Source organism: Myotis yumanensis, unplaced genomic scaffold (genome assembly GCF_028538775.1).
Source record: "Myotis yumanensis isolate MYYU_CA2020_CCGP unplaced genomic scaffold, mMyoYum1.0.hap1 SCAF_9, whole genome shotgun sequence".
Lineage (NCBI taxonomy): Eukaryota > Metazoa > Chordata > Mammalia > Chiroptera > Vespertilionidae > Myotis > Myotis yumanensis.
In genome coordinates this window covers 64,085,060-64,108,427 of record NW_027223760.1, presented here as the reverse complement: position 1 = coordinate 64,108,427, position 23,368 = coordinate 64,085,060, and the positions used below count along the sequence as shown (strand labels likewise).

Here is a 23,368-nt window from a genome sequence, read left to right as displayed (position 1 = left end):
CCAGCAGTCTGGATTGTGAGAGGGATGTTCAACTGCTGGTTGGGATTGGGCCTAAACCGGCAGTCAGACATCCCCCAAGGAGTCCTGGATTGGAGAGGGTGCAGGCCAGGCTGAGGGACCCCCCCCCCCCCCCCCCCCGCACAAATTTTGTGCACCGGGCCTCCGGTGTGTGTGTGTGTGTGTGTGTGTGTATTTTATTTTATTTTTTTAAAGAGAGATAAATCTAAATCCTAAATCAAAGCATTAAGTCTTTTAGCTCCTAATCTCAAATACTAATTATATCCAAAGAGAGAAAAGAAGCACCTTGTCTATCTTCTCTCAAATAAATATGCTTCACTCTAAATAAAGTTGGGGGCAAAATCTAGCACCATAATCCTTCTAGAGCAGTGGTTCTCAACCTTCCTAATGCCACGACCCTTTAATACAGTTCCTCATGTTATGGTGACCCCCAACCATAAAATTATTTTCGTTGCTACTTCATAACTGTAATTTTGCTACTGTTATGAATCATAATGTAAATATCTGATATGCAGAATGTATTTAGGAGATCCCTGTGAAAGGGTCGTTCGACCCCCAAAGGGGTCGCGACCCACAGGTTGAGAACCGCTGTTCTAGAGGATCTGCCTTTATCAGCGAACACAAGAAGCCAAATCCGTTTTAATTGGTCTCTCTTTCCAGATCTCTTCTTATAATAGAGTCTCCTTCCTTTTTGGTAGGAATGAAAATTGATATTGTGTCTTGGTCGTTAAATGCTGAAGTACCAGCAAATAACTCCTGAACTATAAAAGAGTCTAAGTTTATAGGCTATGTTTGGTCATTTCTGAATCAAATTAATCAAGAAATCTACCATTTTGCCGAAACCGGTTTGGCTCAGTGCATAGAGCGTCGGCCTGTGGACTGAAGGATCCCGGGTTCGATTCTGGTCGGGGGCATGTGCCTGGGTTGTGGGCACATCCCCAGTAGGAGATGTGCAGGAGGCGGCTGATCGATGTTTCTATCTCATCGATGTTTCTAACTCTCTATCTCTCTCCCTTCCTCTCTGTAAAAAATCAATAAAATATATTTTTAAAAAAAGAAATCTACCTTTTGTACAAGAAAAAGCATTGAGTAAATTTAAAAGAAGAGCATTTCAAATACAGTGGGGCCTTGACTTACGAGTTTAATTCGTTCTGAGACCGAGCTCGTTAAGGAGCTCATTAAGGAACTCATTAACTCAAATTACTCTATCAACTCAACGCAAAAAATCCGCCGAGAGACAGCTGCTATCTCAAAAAACTCGTTAGTCGGGACACTCGTAAGTCAAGGCCCCACTGTATTAGGAAGATAATATAGTTGACGGCAGTGCATGGCAGAGCTATAACTGAAGCAGAATAATAGACAGCCTCTTCCTCCCTGTCCTGCTCATGTCCTGACTTCCTTTCCTGCCTGGTTTATATTCCATGGTCAAGTCCAACTCTTCATTTCCCCTGCACCTGCCTTGGAGTAAATGGATGACCGTTTTGGCCTGGATTCACTTTCAAATTAATGATCACTAATCTCAGTGGGCTCTTAATGCTGCTTGACAGTTCATTTCCTTCGTCATTCACCTTTTCCCTCACCTGAACAGTCATTTCATACCTTCTCTTCTCTCTTCAAACCTCTAGAGCCCTTCCCCAAAGTCAATGACTACCTTTCTTACTTTCACAGAGAAGATACAAGTCGTGACTTACCTGGGTTGCAGGTTCCATCCCTGGCCTAGGTTGGGGCGATTACAGAAGGCAGCCGATTGACTTTTCTCTCTCACATGGGTGTTTCTCTCCCCCCCCCCCTCCCCCTCCCTCCCTCCCCTTTTTCTCCCTCTTTCCAAGCATGTGCTGGGATGAGGATTTTTAGACAATTGGTTTAAAGAGTTTTCTATTGAATTCCTACAAATATGCGCACCTGAAATTTTTTTCTGGAATTTTTTATGCAGATAATCCTAGTTACCTGGATATTTTTGGTTACTAAGAAATGGGAATTTTCTGATTTCTACATGCTTAAGCTTTTCTTTTCAAAGGTATTTCATTGGTGGCAGTTTCACAAAAGAGTGGACATGTAGAAACCCAAATCTCTTTTTTTTAATTCAACACTGCTGCTCAGAAGACCTGAGTTCAGTTCCTGCACCATCGCTTTTTCTCATCTGTTTAAGAAGGCAGGGGAGGGGATTCTTATATTGAGTAATATCTGTTACGACCTTTACATTTCTTCCATTAAAATCAGGGGAAGAGTTTTATTTTCTTGACACCTCTGGTTCTCTTTCTCTCTTTTCCCCAAATCCTAATTTATAGGAATGTGGCTGTTCAAACAGACTCCCATGTATTTTGAAAATGTACTGCAGTGTGGTTTAAGTATGGAAGTAAGCATTATGGATTTCCATGGGCTGTAACTCAATAGCATGGCAGTGTGTTATAGAAATAGCCTGTGAGCCCTCCGGGCTGTTCTGAGTCAAATAGCATGAGGATAAAAAAACCAGCTGCTTTTTTTTTTTTTTTTTTTTTGGTGGTTGAGTTTTTATTTGTAAAACAACCCTAAAATGGAACTCAGCTAGGTAATTTCTATACGTAATGCCCTGGTAGGTACCCTAGAACAAACACCGTTAGTGTGGTTAGTCATTTACTTGGAAAGCTATTACCAGGACAGACACAGAGCTACTAGGGAAAGAAAATACATATGCAGTACTGATTGTAAAAATGGAGACAGAGTACAGAGTAACTCAGTCCTATAATAATGTAAATTAATGAAGAATTACTCAGTTTATAGATATTTGACTCAGATGTTTCAAGAAAGTATCTTTTGTAAATCAAGATGTGAGTATTGGTCTTTGGGTCAGAATTTTTCCTCCCTGACCTGCCTTTATTATTGCTACAAAAAGCTTTATTGTTTCTATTTAGTCCAATGCTCCAGGGTGGTTAAAAAAATGGCTAGTAGTTTCTGGGAAAGGTTCAGGTAAAAAAAAAGGCAGACACCAGGGGATGCAGAAGGGCCCCTCAAAGGCCTCTGGGCTCCAAAATCAGGCTTAAGGGTGAGCCTTTCGAAGAGATACTTGCCCAGTCCTGCCTGGGGCGGGCCACCCAAGGAGTTAGTCAGGTGTCACCCATCTTCCTGATGAGTTTCACCTGCTCATCCAGGAAGTGGCTCTCCAGGAAGTCACAGAGATGAGGGACTGCGGGGGGAGGGGGAGGCGGGGAGAGGGTAGAACCCAGGGCCTGCAGCTCCAAGAGGGCCTGGTGCAGATTCCTCTCCAAGGCCAAGGCAGCTTCCATGGCGTCCTGAGTTTTGCCCCCTCATCTTGGAAGGCCTCAGCACGTCCTGGAAGAGAATTCGGCCACTGCGCTGCTTCCCTGCCAACTCAGGGAAGAACTGGTCCACGCCCTCTAGAGCCCCATTGTTGCCGTCAAAATAGAAGCCCAGGAGAGGTAGGTGTGGGAGGCTCACAGATGCAGGTTGGCCAGGTGGTTGACCGCAGCCTCCAATTCTGACAAATTTGGGAGCTCATGGTTGTTCGTCAATAAGGAGTTAAGGTAGGGAAAAAACGCAGTGTGTTGGCTGGTCTTGGCGGTGGTTCTGAGAGTGGTGACTGGATAAGACGCTGGAAGAAGGGCGGGGCTGTGGGTCTATTCCCAAACACTGTTGAAGCAAGAGACAGATTGGGGACCCCCAAGGGCACTATCCCTCCTGCCTTTTAAAAAGACACGGTAAAAATAGAATGCATATGAAACATTTCTAAATAATGAGTACAAAGAGATTATATTTATATGTGGATCAGTACTCTATTGAATTATTTGTTCTATTCCTAATTTCAATTTACAGGCTCTCCCCTGCCAATACTTCTTTTTGGCAAAACCATTCACCCCATAACTATAGACTTTTAGCATAAATCTCCTGAGAACAGAGACATTCTCCTATATCATTCCAAAACTACCATCACAAGAAATTTGACATTGATTCGGAGTCATGTAATAAATAGCCCATATTCAAATTTTCTCAGTTACACCCCAAATAACTGAACTTTTTTCTTTTCTTTGATCCAGTGTCTAATAAAGGTTCATGCATTACATTTAATTGTCATGTTTCTTCATCCTTCTTTCATCTAGAGCAGTTCCCATACTCTCCCTTAAAAAAAAATCTTTCATGAGGCTTACATTTTTGGAGTCTATATTATTTGTCTGATGGAATTTTCTTCCTTCTGAATTTGTCCGATTGTTTCCTTAATATTGGTTTCAAGTTAAACCTTTTTGGTTACCATACAGATCCTGATTTTTTTTTTTTTTAAGGAAGGTTTGCATTCAGTTGTAGAGAATCTTGACTTGTTCTGCCTATTCTCAGATGCTTTTCTTAGAGTCCCAGCCTCTACACCAGGTACAAAGAAGCAGTGGTTGAATTCTCTTTTTGTATATACCAAAAACCTGTCTCACGGTAGTGACAAAAATTTGTTTCTGGCCCTGGCCGGCTTGGCTCAGTGGATGGAGCGTCAGCCTGCGGACTGAAGGGTCCCGGGTTCGATTCTGGCCGAGGGCACATGCCTGGGTTGCGGGCTCGTTTCCCAGTAGGGGGTGTGCAGGAGGCAGCCGATCAATGATTCTCTCTCATCATTGATGTTTCTATCTCTCTCTCCTTCTCCCTTCCTCTCTGAAATCAATAAAGAAATATATATGTATTTTAAAAAATTTGTTTCTGTTTTTAGTAAAAATCAGTTGTCCAATTTGTGATCTAATGAGCCCTTCTGAACCCTGATGGAGGAAGTATACTTTTCTGTTACCTCACAGGAATCTTAAATGGCAGCGTTAAATATTCTCTTCTGAAATGCCAGGCTTTCAGGTTTATCTCCAATCAAAAATGGCCTATAGCGTAAAACAAACACAGGCTGAATTTCAAGTGGCTATACTACAACTACACCGAGAAAATGAAATATTTCATACCAGTAATCTTACTCCTTTGCTCATGGTAAGAAATGTGACATTCCAAAATCAGTGTTTTTAGAGCCTTCTGATCTTACCTCTGGTTATTTTTGAAATTCGTGTGTAAGAAGTAAGAGTTTAATGGTGAACATTGTAACCGAAATGGTATCTTATTCTAACTGTAGTATGCTGTCTGTTTAAGAAAGTAAAACAAATATTTTAAATGACATATTGAAATTATAAAATCATGTACCTTCAAAAAATGTTTCCCTCAGTTATAACAAATGTTTATATTTAAGTATTATTTTCAACTCTATCTTTTCAGAACCCTACCAACTCTATACCACTCAGCAACATTTGCATACCAAATTCTCTAAAAATATTGTTTTTATTTAAAGATTTGTTTTTATAATTTAATACTAAAGAACAGTAGATGCTAGTAATAGGAGTAAGGGGTTGTTTTTTGTTTTTGAGGTCAGCAGTGTTTACATTAATCAGGTTGACATTTCGTGCTGGTGGGTCATGAACTGTTGATAATAGAATTAAATGGTGATTCGGTTCTTGGAGAGGTATAACGCGTTATCCAGCTACTATATTAAATCATCACAGAAAACAACCGGCACCCATACCCATGTGTTCTGTAGAAATAGCAGATGAGGAGGTATGTAGTTTCCTTTGTTTACATCTTAAATTTGTTGGAGGCTTAGTCACTTTGTGTAAGGATGCTGTAGCTTTGCCACTGCTTTAGAGAACCAGGATCAATACTTTGACTGATTTCAGGGCATGAAGGGATGTATAATTCTTTTACCAACATACCCAAGTCTCTTCATATCATGAGCTTTTCTGGAACCTTGTGTTAATAATGAGTACACCTGGGTAATAAAAGCAAATATGTTTACAGATTTGTAAGTTGGGTTTAATTTTAACTTAAATTACCACTATGGGCGTATGGATACTTTAAAAAATATGTATTTTAAGGGAGAGATGATGATTGGAAAGTTCATTTATGTGCTATAGAAGTAGATTTTTTGAGAAGTCTTTATATAAATCTCTTCTTTAAGGAAAATTTAAGAAATGAGCTAGATTGTGGTGAGGTTTTTTCTTTTTTACAGTTGCTAAGCAATTTCCTTTTAAGATAAACCTCAGAAGTTGGGTATGCAATGAACCTGAACTTACTAGCATCTTTGAAATTTAAGTTAAAATGTTTTCAGTATGTCCTATGTGTATAGGCAGTGAACAGATAGTAGCATGACTTTTGTATTACTGTTGATTTACCTTATGGTTGGATGGTACAGAATGAATGGAAACAGTTTCCAATTATTAATAAAACACCCAAGCATGTAGGATAGGTCCTCAGTCACGATTTGTTAATGAATGTATGACACTTGGGAGCTTTTTAGCACTTTGTATTTGTCCAACAGAATGTATTTTAAGGAGGGAAGAGTAGGTAAAAGAAGTATTTCCCCTTATAGAGAAAAGGGATATTAGCATCTTCAAAGTAAGAGCCTTATTTAGGGTAAATAGGTTTTTGGAATCTAAGCTGACTCTTTAAGAGAAACAATGTAGCATTAGAAAATTATGGGCCACTAGAGGTCAGTGTTTAGTAATCAACTTTTAATGAACCAGAACAGTCAGAAAAGCCAATAAATTACAGTGTGGATTTTTCTAATTATGAATTCATATTTAATCATTCAATGACACGTTAACTGTGGCAGTGGTTCTATGTACTTTGCATATGTGGTTATGCTAATATACTATTATATTTCTCAGATGCTGGTCCTCCATCATTAGAGTAGTACATTGCCAAAGGCATTGTTATCTAATCTTAATTACCAATTATGAGATGTAATTAACTTTGTTACCACCTCCACTCCTTTCATGGACCAAAAATTCTTTTGAAAATAAAGATTCACTGTCAATGGAAGTTACATTTATGTGATCACAGAGGTAATGGTTCTTTCTGATCCATTCCTCCCCTTGTCTAAAGTCTTTTTGCTTCATTTTTGGTTTCTTTTGTCCCCATCCCTGCTCTCTGCTCTTTTCACCTGGTTTTTTACCTCCCTTCTTTGGGTTCCTTTCCACTTTAATATGAATCAGCTGCTTTATTTCCTCAGTGACTGAATATTTTTTCTCAAGCTTCCCAGCCTTGATTAGTGAGTAGCAGAATGTGACTCTTACGCATGTCTGAAAGGAACCCTGGCTGAGCCAGGCAGTGAAGGGCAGCTTGTACGCATGCATGCAAGTGTGCTCCGGCTGCTGCCACCTCTGCTGCGAGAGATGACTCTCCTTACCAGTGATGGCGAACCTATGAAACGCGTGTCAGAGGTGACACGTGAACTCATTTTTTTGGTTGATTTTTCTTTGTTAAATAGCATTAAAATATATAAAATAAATATAAAAATATAAGTCTTTGTTTGACTATGGTTGCAAATATCAAAAAATTTCTATATGTGACACGGCACCAGAGTTAAGTTAGGGTTTTTCAAAATGCTGACATGCTGAGCTCAAAAGGTTCGCCATCACTGCCTTAGCCTGTCTAGCCCCAAATCCATTCAGGAAAAGGCAGATTTCCCTACTTAAGTGATAAACATTTGTTTCCTTCATTAAAGGCTCTGCTGGTTGCCCAAGGGAAGCCTCCAAATCATAGTTTAAAATTGAACAAGTGCACATGTCTCTCTTCTTGAAAACAGTCCTGTGCATTCTGCTCAGAAAGCAGGTATAACAGCACATGGCAGCTCAGACTTCCTCTGCTTCTCGTTGCCTTTCCCTCCCTGGCTGCTGGGCACTGCTGTGCTTCTGTGCTCACTGGGCTGAGGTTTGCTTCCTGCTGCACAAGGCACACAGCGGATACATTGTTCACCCAAGCCGTCCAGTCCTCTCAGCCTGCCACGCAGGGCCCTCCACAGGCTGGATCCAACTTGCTTTTCTACTCGTTTCTTAGTATTTATGTCCACATGCCTTAATCGTGTACCTCCTCTACTTAAGTCTCTGGTTCTTATTTATGCCTATTTTTTTTTTTACTGGATTTTTAACCTCTTCCTCATTTTTTATCTGTCAAACTCTAAGTCCAACCTCCTGTAGCATCCTCCTTAGGTACAGGTGACCCTTCCTATAAGCCACCATTACACGTAGGGCACTTACCACGCCACCTTGCATTGTAGTGCCTTGTGCACCTGTGTTCTCTCCTCACCTACATTGCATTTCTGTTGAGTCCAGTTGGTTGGCTCTAAAATTTCCAACCAAAAAACCCTATGTGGCATGGTGTCTAGCTTTATAATCTTATTCCTAGAAAATTAAAATAATTTTAAATGTTAAGGATCTTGCTATTAGGGAAGGTGGTGGTATATACTTTGCTGAAAATTTTTTGGTAAAACATAGGCCTTTGTCTAGTAAAATGAGTTCTGTCTGAACACAAGGAATAACAGTCAACTTGCCTTTCTTGACTGTCTGCAATATCACTGGGAATACAGATAGTTCTTTTTTTAAATCTCCTAAGTGATAGGAAAATGTATTTTATACTTTGAAATGATGTCCCTTGTATTTGCCTAGCTCTATTTCGAAGAAACTGAGAATTTAGTTAAAAATAACCTTTTGCTTTCCCTGGTGAGGTGCCTCGGTTGGAGTGTTGTCCTGTGCACCAAAAGGAGTATTTGAGGAAGATTAGGTGAGAGTTAGTATATATGAAGTTTTAATGATTCCAAATTCAGGTGCTTACTATTTTCTGAACAGACCCCATACTTATATACCTTTACATACTTGCTTTTGCAATTCACTTCACCGGAATTTCTCTCTCTGCTCCAAATAATTTCCTGCCAGCATGTCATAATCTTAATAATCTTTCCTGGCCCATATTGATGTGATCTTTTTAGTGAAGGCTCTCCTACTTTTCCATCACAAAGGAATGTGATGTTTCCCTCTTTTGAATTTTGAGTATTTTAACGGCAATTGATTTTCTTTGTATTAAAGTTAATTTTATAATATAGTAACTCTTGTCAAGATCACAAAACTTAATTTGAGCAAGAATTTGGTCTTAATTATTTTTGTATACCCTGAAGAGACAAGAGTAGATTCCTTGTATATAGAAAATATTCAGTAAATATTTAGTTTATGTAGAGTATTTTGAATGAGATGTATAAAACAAATAGAAAAGCACAAAACTAAAGTGATCTAGAGATTCAAGCACCTAATGTTTCATTTTAGATTACTTTCATGGAAAATATTCATAAACTTGATTCACTAGTTGGATGAAATTTCTTAATTTCACTTGTGAAATTAGATGCCATAAAAGCAATATTCTGTTGTAAATTTTTAGTGTAATACAGGTACTAATGGTAAAGGTGAAACCTGTTTTATAATCAGAAAAGAGTTAAGGATATCCTGGTATAAAAATAAGATGAAAATCTACCTTTCCTTTGACATTTAAGGACCCATTTTGTTTCTTTACATAGATATCTACTGCTTCTGGCAGTATGGTGGATTAAAATACTATGCTATCATACAACACCCAGGTGTTGAATAAATTAACAAAACAACAACAACCCATATTTTTAATGCATATCAAATTCCTAAAAAAATAAGGGAAATTCTCAGTGACCAAATAGTTGACTAGTAACCCGAAATTAGAGTGCTAAATCCTTTAGAACAGTGGTTCTCAACCTTCCTAATACCGCAACCCTTTAATACAGTTCCTCATGTTGTGGTGACCCCCAATCATAAAATTACTTTATAACTGTAATTTTGCTACTGTTATGAATTGTAATGTAAATATTTGATATGCAGGATGTATTTTCATAGTTACAAATTGAACATAATTAAAGCATAGTGATTAATCACAAAAACAATATGTAATTATAAATGTGTTTTCTGATGGTCTTAGGCGACCCCTGTGAAAGGGTTGTTCGACCCCCAAAGGGGTCGCAACCCACAGGTTGAGAACCGCTGCTTTAGAAGCTTTGGCTACCTGGAGGGCACATGTTAATTTCAGGAACCAGGGGCTTAGGAGATTAATATTTATAGGTGAAAAATCATGGGGGTAATGGAAAGCTAGGCCCTGTGTTCACACAAAGTGAGAAATCTGACCTCTGCTTCCCATTGCTCTTCCCCCCCAAAACCAAAATAACTAGAGGCCATTTCCCCAGGGAAAAGGGTGGCCTGTGGATAATCTGCCTGCTAGTGAAAGAAACTAATTAGGAAATCTGACTGTGCTGGTTATAGGTTGGGAAATAAAATAGTTTCCCCTGAATCTTTGAAACAGTAGGTGTGATCCCACGGGTATAGAGTTCAAATTTAGCTCACCCAATTGGAAAAATATCCAACTAATAAAATTAAGATCTTCTGAGTTGGTAAGGCCTGTCACCCACAGAATGAATAAAAATTATCTCTGGAGAAAATCATCCTCAACCCAAACTGGCAAAATTCACAAATATTAATCACAGTAAATATGAGCTCCAAAAAAAAAATTCAGACACATACAACAAGTCATTAGACCAAGAGTCAATAGGAACAAATTTAATTCCTAAGAACTACAGATACTAAAATTTCCAAAACAGAATGTAAACTGACTATATATAAAACATTTAAAGAAATGAAAGATAGAATTGAATATAAAGGAACAAGGGACTATCAAATTAGGTAGAAAATCATTGAAATTTAAAAATCAATAGATGAGTTAAATGGCCTTTGGGCACTGAAGAGAGAATTAGTAAATAGGAAGAGAGATCTAGAGAAATAATCCAATGTAGTACAGAAAGACTTGGAGATGGACAATATGAAAGAAAGGTTGAGAGACATGTGTACATGGCTAGAAAGAAAAAAGTCAAAACATGCATCTGATTGGAGTTCCAAGTGAAATTGTGGGAAATGGTCAGTATGATAATGTCTGAGAATTTTCTAGGATAGACATAAACCCACAGAAACAGGAAGTACAAGGTACACCAAATAGTAGTTAAAGAAAAAGAAATCTTACTATGTACTTGTGGTAAAATTGGAAAATCCCAATAAGGAGAGAAATATTTAAAACAACTAGAAAGAAAAGACAGATTACCTACAAAAGAACAACAGACAGATACCAGTCTTCCTCCTGCCCTTCAGAATTATTGCGGTATAATTTGTGTTCAGTTCACTCATTTTAAGTTTAGAAATGAGTTTGGACAATTGTATCATAAACATCATAATTAAATATAGAATATTTTCATCACCCAAGAAAGTTCCCTCATGCCCCTTTGTAGTCACTCCCTTCCCCCAGCTCAAGGTAATAACTGATTTACTTTATATTATTATTGTTTTGTCTAATCTAGACTCTCACGTAACAATAAAAGTAAATATGTATGTAGGATTCATACAATATGTAGTCTTTTGTGTAAATTGCAGACTTCTTAAGAGCAACAATGGAAGCCAGAAGACAGTGGAATAATATGGACAAAGAACTGACAGATAACTTGTCAACTTAGAATTTTCATTCAGCAAAACTTTTCTTCAAGAATGATGGGTAGGTTCCTGTTCTGGTTAAGATGGAGTGAGAACACTTTGCCCTTTTCTCCTAATGAATGTAACAAAAAACCTTGGACAGAACAGCTATTTGAGGACTCTGAAAAGTAAATGATAATAGATTGGAAAAGGAAAACAGAAGCTGAGGTGTAAAAGCTCTGCCAGCAATTTCCTGAAGCCCTCTTCCCCTCTTTGTATCTCCCAGCTTGGCTTCAAAGGCAACATGAATTCTGGAACTGTGCATGAGTGGGAGAGGGGGGAGTTTTAAGAGGGGAGCTTTCTAGGCCAAGGGGCGGAAAGGAGGGGCCTATGAGACAAAAAGAGTGGGGGATAAATACTCTTTTTTCCTCCCAACTCTGCCACAAGACAAGCCTTACTCCTGTGGTGGCAGTGGTGGCTGTGCAGACACTTAAAATTTTGAGGGAAGAGAATCCTTCTCTCTGACCAGAGGAATATGGTCCAAGTGTGGAGGAATCTCTGATGCTTTTATTATCTTTATTCTTCTGCTCCTTGGCCTCAGAGACTAACCTACTACAGAAACTGCAGGACTTTATAGCTAGAGGATCAGGAGGAGAAGATTGGAAGTGTGGGGGTACTGGAGTGTTGGGGTTCACCGAGAACTCACGAAAGGGGTCCCATAATGGTACACGTACTTTGGGGACCACCCCAGAGCCATACAGCATCCCCCCAAAAGACTTAAGAACTTAACTATGGGGTAGATAGCCTCCCACGTGTCAGACTGGCCCCTGGCTGATGCACATGTAGGACAGATTCAAATACTTCATAACTGAACTGACTTTGGACCCATAGCACCCAGAAGGCAGGTTGCGATTTGTAGCTTGACCATAACCAGGTTGATTGCCTGGTAAAACAAGCAAATGGACAAAAAGCAAAACATAAAATTCTTCATAGAATTTGAATAAGACCCAGAGTCTCATAACATGCAATATTCCAGATGTCTATGGTATGATGAAAAATTACTTGACATAGAAAGATCCAGGAAAGTCTGATAAATTCTCAAGTGAAATGACAGTCAAGATGCCAACCCTGAGATTACGCAGATGTTTCATATCAGGCAGTGACTTTAAAAACAGCTATTACAACCATGTTCCAAGAAGTAACAGAATAGAGCTATAAAAAAGAACCAAATTGAAATTTTATAACTAAAAAATACAGTACCCAGAAATTTTTTTAAAAAAATTATTGAATTTGTTCAAAAGCAGAATGGATCTTACAAAGGATAGAGTACGTGAAAAAGAAGATAGAAGTGGTGCTCAACCTGTGTGGCTCAGTGGTTGAGCACCAACCTATGAACCAGGAAGTCATGGTTTGATTCCTGGTCAGGGTTTCAGGTTTGATCCCCAGTGGGGGGTGTGCAGGAGGCAGCCGACTAGTGATTTCTCATTGATGTCTCTATCTATCCCATTCCCTTCCTTTCTGAAATCAATTATGAAGATAGAAGTGGCATATCTATTCTGAACAAAAGAGAGAACAAAGACTTGGGGGGGGGGGGGATGCACAAAGCCCCAGGATCCTGTGAGATAATATCAAAAGGTCTAACATTTGTGCCATTAGACTTCTAAAAGGAGCTGAGAGAGTGAGGTGCAGAAAAAAAATACTTGAAGAAAACATGACTGTGAAAGCTACCCTATTTTGACAAAGGACAAACTTACAAATACAACAAGCTCAGCCAGAAGCAAGAGAAACTCAAAGAAATCCATGCCCAGATCCATCATGATCACACTACTGAAAACCAGAGAAAAAGAAAGAAATCTTGAAAGCAGCCAGAGAAAAATGATACATTACAGGGGAACAGTGTTTTGAAAGATTCTAGAGAAGCCAGGAAGTGCCCAGAAGGCAGTGGAACAACATATCCAGAGTGCTGAAACCAGAATTCTATATATGGCAAGTATCTTTCATGAGTGGAAGTGAAATAGAGACATTATCATCTAAAGGAAAACTTCAGCAGACATGCTCTAAAAACATCATGTACTGTACCTAATAAAATTACCCCCAAAAAAGCCTGTCCCGCGTGGCTCAGTGGTTGAGCGTCGACCTATGAACCAGGAGGTCACGGTTCTATTCCTGGTCAGGGCACATGCCCAGGTTGCAGGCTGAATTCCCAGTGGGGGGTGTGCAGGAGGCAGCCAATCAGTGATTCTCTCTCATCATTGATGTTTCTATCTCCCTCTCCCTTTCTCTCTGAAATCAATAAAAATATATTTTAAAAAATTACCAAAAAGAAAAAAGCAAACAAGTGTGGAACCACAGGAAAACTTGATAAAAGTTCCACCATCATAGTAGGATACTTCAGTATACCTCTCTTCAGCCGTCAGTGCTCAAACAACAAAATAATAAGATAGATTTGAATAACACTTGTTTTTCTTTCAGGCAAACTGGAGGGGGGGGGGGGACTCCCAGAGTGGGGTGAAATATGGCAGTAATTGGATTGCTCAGAATTGAGTTATTAGCCTTGTTTTACCTTGTGATTGTTAATTCTGAAGGCAAGGAATGTATAGAAAATGTGTAGGTACATATCTGATTCCTGTCACAGAAAAAGGTAGAAAATAATGCAACTTCTAAAAAAAAGTAAAATAGAAGGACATTTAAGTTGTAAGCTATTGAATGCAAGATTTCTTATTTGGCTATTAAGAGTGATTTTTAAAGCTAGAAGATACATTATCTACAAGATGGGAGTTTTGAAAATTACATTCTCCACAGGCATTAAGTTAACTTTTCCCTTGGACTGCAGATACTTAGCTTTCAGGAGCCTCGTGCTTCATTGCAATCCAGTGTTATCCACCATCTAGAATTGGGGTGAATGTCAGAGAATTCATTTTCAACCGATTTTCAAAATAAATGAAAAGCAAACCAATTCATTCTCTGATTTGCCCCCACCCACCCTTGCAAAACCCCACTCTGCGTTTCTGTCTGACGGCCTCCGTACTGCGCTGGTCCTTCCTGCTCAAGCCAGCCCAGCGCCAGGCGGAACATTCTGTTGCTCTTTCAGCATAAGCAGGTCTATTGTGATATTTATCTGAATTCAAACAAGGCTAATTAAAAGAGCTGCTGACAGTTGTTGTGATCTGACTTTGACTGCAGCTTGATGGTCATTATGGGTAAATAATGAACCAGGTCTGCAAATGGAGCAGCTGCCAACTTGGGATAGAAGAACGGCTATTGCTTCCAATTTAAGGATCTATCGACCGCTTCCCTTCTCCCTGCAGATCTTCTGCAGAAAACGGATGTTTTCTGCTATGCTGTATTGTGGTTTCAGCTGTTTCAGATATAGCCTATAATTTCCTTCTTTAATATTTAACTTAGGACATTATTAGCTTTCAGCATTAACAACTTTTCTATTTTGAAGTAGTTCAGCTTGTCCTTGTGTCTGCCATCACTAGCTAACCAGCTGTAGCTTATTTATATGTGTGTAATTTGTATTGTGAAGGACACAGCTAGTGTAGAAGAGCAAGGTTTAGCTTTGTGAAGATGTTTCATAATTGTATGTATTTAGGTGTGTTTTAAGAGATAGATGCATGTCCCTTGCTTTTGTTTGCTTAAAGATAGACATCTCCTGCCAAACCTTAGTTTTGGGTTTTGTTTACCTCATCAATGACTTAGGAAATATTTTGATGCAAAGCTCTATCAGTTCAGAGGAACTGTAGTGACTTTCATTAAAATGCAATACTGAATATAGTGTCACTCCATCATGAGCTTTTCCTTGTCTTATTAGCAAGTAGGAACAGGTGCACTAAAGGTAAACGAAAAGGCGCATTGCATTCATAGATTAATATACTTCCCTGCAGGTTTTCCACTCTTATACAATACAGATTCTGGATTTAAAAGTCACATTCTAGAATTTAACACCAGCCAGTACTTAACAGCACATCCCTAGCATTTGTTCACCTGCCATGGAGAAAGCTGTGCATTATGCAAAGTCTGAGGATACGGTGGTGCTCTCTGCATAATGTAGCAGAGCTTTGAGATCTTGCTGGGAGGAAATGATCCCAAACATGCCCCTGAAAGACAAGTCCTATTTTGAAAAATAATGATGAAAAATTGCTTAATTCTCCATGTATTTGTGTCTTTGTTTATTTCAGGAAAACAAACTAAACTTTGTTTATCTGACTCCAGAATAGTACTGAGTTTTTGCTCTTCCGTTTCCAGCTTGGGTAATACAGAGATAGTGTTAACAAGGGGTTATGTTATGTTGGCTTATGTTAAACCAGATCACCCCCTAACATGTGCAGAGCCATTCATCTGTGTCACCAAAACCCAGGAGAACATCTGACATGGACTCTGAAACAGAAACAGTGATCACTTACAAATCAAACATGGCACGCTCTAAACTGATTGTGCACGGCAATCTTTTCTAGAAAGGACAACTAATTGAACATGATAAAGTGTAAAGTTAATTAACACCCTTAAATTTGTTGATTACTTTCACGGGATTATATTGTTCGTTGAGTAGCAGCTTTCTGTCCCAGCTGTCGCCTTTTTCAGCGAATGTCGCTGGTAAACAATAGAGACACCATAACAAGTCGTAAATGGTCCCTGTGACAGCAGCCCCTTGTGAGGCTGCATCTGTAGAAAATGATTAGAACAATTGCATTTTAAAGACGGCTCACATTGCAATCCCAGTCCCATTGGTCCCCTTCTTGGTCTCTTTTGATGGCAGACTGCTTAAAACATTTAAGTTCTTTTGAGTAAATTAAGTGATTTACTACGTTTTGCTATATATCAATGAGAGTGCTTTGGCGGCAAGATTTTTACAGTATTAAAGACATATCTAGTTTTTTTCTGGAGTTTCCAGTTTATTACAAAATTTGCGAGAACCAAGTATTTTAATAGCTCCCACAAATATGGGAGCAAAGGAGAGCAGGGGAGGGAGAAGGGCCCCAGGAAAAATAGTCTAGTCTCTGAAGTTTCATTCAGGTGGGGCTGAGGGGTGGACCCTCATCAAGGGCAGCCTCTCCTCTTGACCACCAGGGCACTCCAGGCTGTCCTCCCAGCTCAGGAGATATTTTGGATCAGACACTTCTGAAGGCCATGGAGATGTCAGATACCCTCCCCTGCAGAGAACTCGGCAGTTTGCACACCTCCGTGGTCGCTGGACCAAGTCCTCTCACCTTGCACACACGGCGTGTATGTCTGGCACCGCTCTCACCTGCAGCTGTTTGTGTCCAGCCTCTAGCCATCCACAATCTTAAAAAATTATATTGGCTTGACTCTTGTCCTTTTGAGATGCTGCCTGTTAGTAGATAGCCTCCAAGACATGAATCTTAAGAAAAAAACTGAAGATCCTCCTACCTACCATCTGCCTGTGGCCAGAGGAGGAGGCTGGGGTCTCACCACCGCTGCTGGTGCTGCTGCGGCTGTGGGTGGTGGGGGAGCCCCCAGGGCCATACTAGTGTGGACTGAGCTGGAGTTGGGTGTCCTTGACTCTGGACTGGGTAGGGGCGTGGTGGTCCTCCTTTCCACGCTGGCTGGGGAAGTGGGCATCCTCATTTCCACGCTGGCATGTGTCAGCATATCATTTAATGTACGTTTTATTTATTTATTTAATTATTTAAATATATTTTTATTGATTTTTTACAGAGAGGAAGGGAGAGAAATAGAGAGTTAGAAACATCGATGAGAGAGAAACATCAATCAGCTGCCTCCTGCACAGCTCCCACTGGGGATGTGCCCGCAACCCAAGTACATGCCCTTGACCGGAATCGAACCCGGGACCCTTCAGTCCGAAGGCTGACGCTCTATCCACTGAGCCAAACCGGTTTTGGCTAATGTACGTTTTAGATTCCTATCTCTCTTCCCTCTTTGGATTTGAAGGCCTCTTTCCAGTAGCCATAGAATTGAAAGTGATGTCCTATTTTGAGTTCTACGGGTTATTCTAAGTTAGCAACTCTTGCAGAATAGTTTTTCTGTCACAACTCTTGGTTCCACTTCTCAGTAAGACTGAATTCCAGATTCCAGTTCTTTGCTACTGTTAGGCCAGAGATTTTGACATGTTCAAGCCAAGTAGATTTACTTGCTCTGTTTAATTTTTCATAACATTTGGATGATAACTGTAAAATATCTTTTCAATGCATGCTTTCATTTGAGCTTCAAAGTAAGTGTGGCCAATGTTTTTATCACCATGTTCAGGTAGAGGAATTTAGATTGAAAGGTATTGTAACTTGTCCAAGTGGTGTGACCTTCACTCCAGGCCTGTTAACTCAGATCAGATGTTCTTCATTTTATGTCTTCATGATAATGTCTTTATACATGTGCACTTATGCTTGTGCGTGATTATGCAACCATAAATGAAAGTTGAGCTTTTATGATAAGCTAGAAAACATTGTCTTACTTAGTCTTAATTAGTATTCTTGGTCATTTTTATTAATCATTGATTTCTTCACTGCCTATCTCCTAAAAAGACAATAACTGTTTATCAGAGAAATGCTGTGTGCTGGGTGCTAAGAATCAAACAGCTCATGCCTAGAAGGATCTTAATGAGGCACCCCAGAAGAAAACATTGATTAGAAGTGCTTTATTATTGGAGCTATTACTAGGAATGTTATAAGAATAGAGAAAGGGAGTCATGGTCATGAACTGCTTCTCAGAGTTGACATGAGTTGTCTTGAAAGATAAGCAGGAATTAGCCAGGCAAAGAGGAAGGGAAGGAAATTTCATATGAGGGAACAGCCCAGGCGAGTCATGGATGCATGAAGAATCATTGCACATCCCAGCCTCTGTAGAGTGTTTTCAATATGTGTAGCATCACAGTTTTTATTGAAGGGGGTAGAGGAAGAAACCAGGGAAGTAGTTAGAATTCATTGACAAGAAAAATAAAAATTAAAAAATCAGGAACTAAAGAGATAGAAGAGAAAGTTATTGCTTCTTATGACTCCAAACAAAAAGGAAAAATGCAATGAGTTCCATAGCTCTCCTTTTTGCGGGCACATAAACATAGGAGTGCTTCAGGAAGAATAATTTCCCTTTGTCATTGCTGCCTCCTCCCCCTTTCTTTGAACAAATACTGTATTTACTGATCATCTCTTATGTGCAAGACACTGTGAATGTGGGGTGAATGAGCCAACAGAGTCACTACTCTCATGGAGCTATTGAGGAATACACGACCAGAAACAGTTAAGTAGAGACATTTAAGTAAACAGGTGGCGGGTAATAAATGCTGTCAAAATTAAAGCAGGAAAAGAGGGTAGAGAGTGGGGGGGTACCATTTTAGATTATTAACTTGGTCAGGCAAGGCCTCTCTGAAGAAATGAATTTTGAGAAGAAACCTGAATGAAGTGAAGGAAACAAGTCATGAATATCTAGGGGAAAATATTTCAGGCAAAAGGAATAGCAAGTGCATGGCTTTGAGATGGGAATGTCCTTGACCTGTTTCAGGAACAGCAAGGAGGCCAGGGTGGCTGGAAAGCAGTAAGCCTTGAAGAAGATGGTGTGAAACAGATGGGAGAGGTTGGCTTTGTAGGACCTTGGATTTCATACTGAGGAGATGGAGTGCGTTGGAGGCTTGAGAGTAGGGAAGAAACATAAACTAGGTTATGTTTTAAAAGGATCCCTCTGGCTGTTGCATGGAGAATAGATTGGAGGCAAGAGCTGGAGGGAGACCAAGAAGGAGGCAGTTACAATAGTCCTGGCGAGAGACAGTGATGGCTCAGTCCAGGGTGGAAGTGATGGATAAGGAGAGAAGTGGTTGGATCACAAGTTTGTAACTTCTTAGGAGCAGGGATATAGGCTATTCATCCATAAGCAACAGGGCTTGATTCTTAGTAGGTTAATTTTGTTGAGTGAATGAAACCAAACAAGGACATCATTCTTGTCACTTTCCCATACACTGTGCTGCCACTGAAAGATGTCCCAGGAGGACTTCACTGTCATCGGGACATCACTGGCCATGGGCCACGTTCGTGTTTCCTAGCTTGGCCTCCTGCTTCCACCTCCAGCCAGCTAAGATTAAGCCAGAGAGGCTAAAATTATCCTAGAGAAGACAACGGCTTAGATAACCAAATTTGAAAGGACTCCAGGTATTACATAGGTAAAGATTAAACTCCCACCTCACCAACTGAAGTTGTAAAATAAAGCCTAAGTGTTACGATGGAATGACTGGTCAATATGACGTGCACTGACCACCAGAGGACAGATGCTCAATGCAGAAGCTGCCCGCTGGTGGTCAGTGCGCTCTGTGGGAGTGCTGCTCAGCCAGAAGCCGGGCTCACGCTGGCAAGCGCAGTGGCCGCAGCATCCCCTGAGTGGCACCGGCAGCAGGCTCAGCGGGCTGGGATGAGCATGATTGGGATGAGTGTGAGCGGTGCTGTGCCCAGCACCAGCTCAGGCTCCTCCCTGGCCACTTGCGGCTTGGTGCACTGCTCATTCGGGCCTAAACTGGCAGTCGGCCATCCCCCAAGGGGTCCCAGATTGCGAGAGGGCGCAGGCCAGGCTGAGGGATCCCCCCCCCCTCCCGTGCACAAATCTGTGCACCAGGCCTCTAGTGAAGTATAAAGGACTTACATTTAAATAGTATTTTGTATTTTACAACATATGTTCATATATTCACAGCTACTTTCAGAAGTTATTAATGCTTTCCCCATTTTTTATACACTGAGACTCAGAGAAGTTAGGTCATTTGTTTATAATAACAGCCAGCAAGGGGCACATCCCCAAACCAGATATTCCATTCTGGATCCTTTACTCCTTCAACTATGTTCAGAAATTTATTTACCAAACAACCGGCTATTGAATGTATCATGCACCATGGTAGCTAATGGGAATGCTGACATAAACAAGACCCAGTGCTGACCTTGTCAGAGCTTATAGAGTAATGGAGGAATCAGGTAAGAAAATAAAATATTTTAATAAGGCGCTGTAAATGCTGTAATAGAATTAAGCACTCGATGTATTTTGATTTTGTATATACAATTACTAGAATATAAGGTAAAATAAATACTTCTCCCAATATTTTAGCAGCTCCCTGAGTGTATATTCCATGTTTTTCTATTTGGGGGAAGTGGGCTTGAATTATTTAAAATTGCATGGCAATGTAATAAATTTATTTATTATTGATAAACATTAAAATGTGTACATTGTCTTCTGAAATCTATAAGATGTCTTACACAGCTTTAGAGTTCCAACTTTCTAGATATTATTTTCTAAGCTCAAAAGGGTTACATTCATTTTAGGATCATTTAGGTCTGAATTTTGCCTTTGCAGTGGGACTAGGTTTGATAATATTGTATGGTTAGACGAATATGTATGGAAAGATAGGATTCAGTCTCAATGAATGCCAGAACTTTAGAATTACCCACTTTAGACCCTTACATTGGAATGTAGGCTATGATAGTCGGAAATAATTATACCGCCACACTGAGAGCAAGAAAGAGTAGGAATACCACAGACCTCTGAATTAAAAGATGAATTAGTCTTGCTTTCGTGATCTTCTCTTGCTTAAGTAACTTATTTCTTCTTTTTGAAATATGTGTTTGAACAAGTGAGAAAGTACACCTGTCAAAAGATTAACCAGCTGAGAACCATTGTCAGCATTAATTTTTCCTTTAATAAATGACTCTCTGAAGCTATTTAGCAGTCTGTAATCTGGATACAAAGCTAGTGACCTATGATGGATAGTGTTGGATTTGTTTGTAAGCTTTGACTTAAATTGTCTGCCTAATTTCTCTAAGTCAGATCAACAGGATTAAAAGTAAGAGTGGTTATGTGGTTTAAATAAAAATGGCTATAGACATTGAGAAGAATAATTGTAAAACATTAACGATCTACCATCTTGGTGAAATAAATTAGAAACTAAAAAAATGATAGTCACTTAAACATCAATGTTATCAGAATGGTCAAATGACACAGATTAGCTAATTAAAAGCATTTGTTATAATTGGGGTTTTGTACATAATCAACTCTGAAGTGTGTCTGAAAATATTTTGAAATAATGTAATTTAACTGTATGTATGAGCCTCTCAGGCCTTCACATGTGGCTACTCCCTCTTCCAAAACTGTTTGGCTAACATAATGCTGACTTCTTTTGCTTTTAATAATTAGTTAAAAATAGCATGACCTATAAAATAGAAAGGCTACTTGATTTGGCAATTGCAAAATATTCACAATTTGAATGAAATAAAGCTCTCCTCACTTGGGCTTTTTATGTATAAAAACTATGTATTTCATTGAATAAATTAAATTCAAAAGTAGGCCATTACTTGCAGCTGTCTATTCTAATGGCCAGATTTGATACATAGTGCAGACAATTAGGGTTTCTTTATTCCTAGCTGTACTATAAAATAAGTTGTAAAGGCAAAAATTGTACTAATATAGCTCTTCTCATACTTTCCTGGATTTGAACAACAAAACCTAACTCGAAAACTTTGAATTAAGATTTCTCTAATACCAAAAACAGTAATAATACCCTTGGTTTTATTTGAACAGTTAATAAAAATGTGGATGAATAAAGCTCCTTCCCCTGCTACCCCCTCTTCCCACTCTTTTAGGGTAAGTCTAGGACATATTTTCTGTGCTAAAGTAGAAGTTGTTCCTTCACTCATTATCATTTAATGAACATGCATCAGACTCTTGTAAAAAGATGCTAAGGACTGGCAAAACCAGTGTTAGTTTATTTCTTCTTCCTGTTCATATCACTAGGAATGAATTACCCAAAAGGTAGATAGCAGGAGGTAAAAGAAAAATCAAGTAATATTGAAAAGTGCACATCATTGTAATCACTCTAAGTAAGCAACTATTTTCTTACTGAAATGCCTACTTTGTTTATGGGAGAAAGAGCCGGTCGCTCTTCGTGGATCTCATCTGTAGATAATGTGTGGAGAGCAAGCGTGTGAGCCAGAGACCCAATTTCAGACTCAGGCAGTAAACTCCCCTGGCTGTTCCCATGCTGATTGGGGCACAGATGACCTTTTTCATACACTTTCTGTTACTGAGTAGGTTTCTTAGGGGCATAAGAGATGCATGGGAATGATAAAATTCACATTTCAAATTCCTAGGTCTGTCCTGCCATGATCGTGCCTAAATATTTAAGATGAATTGAGGGTTTGACTAAATCTGCCTCTTTTGGCTTGTGATTAACCTACTTGATACTTGATTATTAAAATATTCCAGGAGAAATTTAGAGTGTCTTGCACATACCTGACAAATATAATTTGAAAGCAAGATGTTTTCATTTGGTTTGGGGATTGTCTCTCATTTCACTCTCGCTTTACCCCAAACCATTCAGGTGTGGGAGCTGCTCGGTCTGGGAACCTCACGTTCATGGTGGGAGGAGTCGAAGAGGAATTTGCTGCTGCCAAGGAGTTGCTGGGCTGCATGGGCTCCAATGTGGTGTACTGTGGTGCTGTTGGGACCGGACAGGTAACATGTTCATTCATATTAATGGCCCTGGCTTATGGTGTAAAGTTGGCTAATGTTCATTCTCATTCCTGACCATGTTCTTATTCCTACTTACTCTGTTCAATCTGTGTATGTTTTGTTGGCCCAAGTTTTCTTAAATTAATTTGAAATAAATTCCCTTCATTCGTGTTGGAATTAAACAGACATTAGTCAACTTTTTTTATTAAAAAAAAGATAAAAAGTTCCATCCTTTATATTTTGACATATCATCCCAGTGACCCCCAAAATCACTCTTAAAGCTGTTTCTGTTTGTAGTGCTCATGTTTTCTGAGTTGTTGTTATCCTCCTTCTAATTTTCAAATTACATGCTATAACTATTTGCAGTATAGTCAGGTAGTTGTAATCTATGCATTTTAATCTTTTTCTTGAAAACAAAATAGTTTTCATTTAGAAATATGTTATATCAACTTTCTAGTCAGATAGAGGCGAATGAAAATTCAGAACTCTGAAATCAAGATGCTCATCTCCCTCTCATCCAAGACACACACACTCACACTCCCTCCTCTTAATGTTCCATCCTGGTCACTGGTCCCCTCGTGCTTTTACTCAAGACTGTG

General features: G+C 39.4%; 1 protein-coding gene across 4 annotated transcripts in view; it reads left to right on the top strand.

The window, feature by feature from the left end:
- Positions 1–23,368, top strand: part of HIBADH (3-hydroxyisobutyrate dehydrogenase) — a 160,059-nt gene that overhangs the window by 64,309 nt on the left and 72,382 nt on the right. For all 4 annotated transcript variants that reach the window (XM_070424482.1, XM_070424484.1, XM_070424485.1 and 1 more), the window contains exon 5: positions 22,639–22,772. In XM_070424482.1, the coding sequence (XP_070280583.1) occupies positions 22,639–22,772 (134 nt within the window). The remainder of the gene's footprint in view (positions 1–22,638; positions 22,773–23,368) is intronic.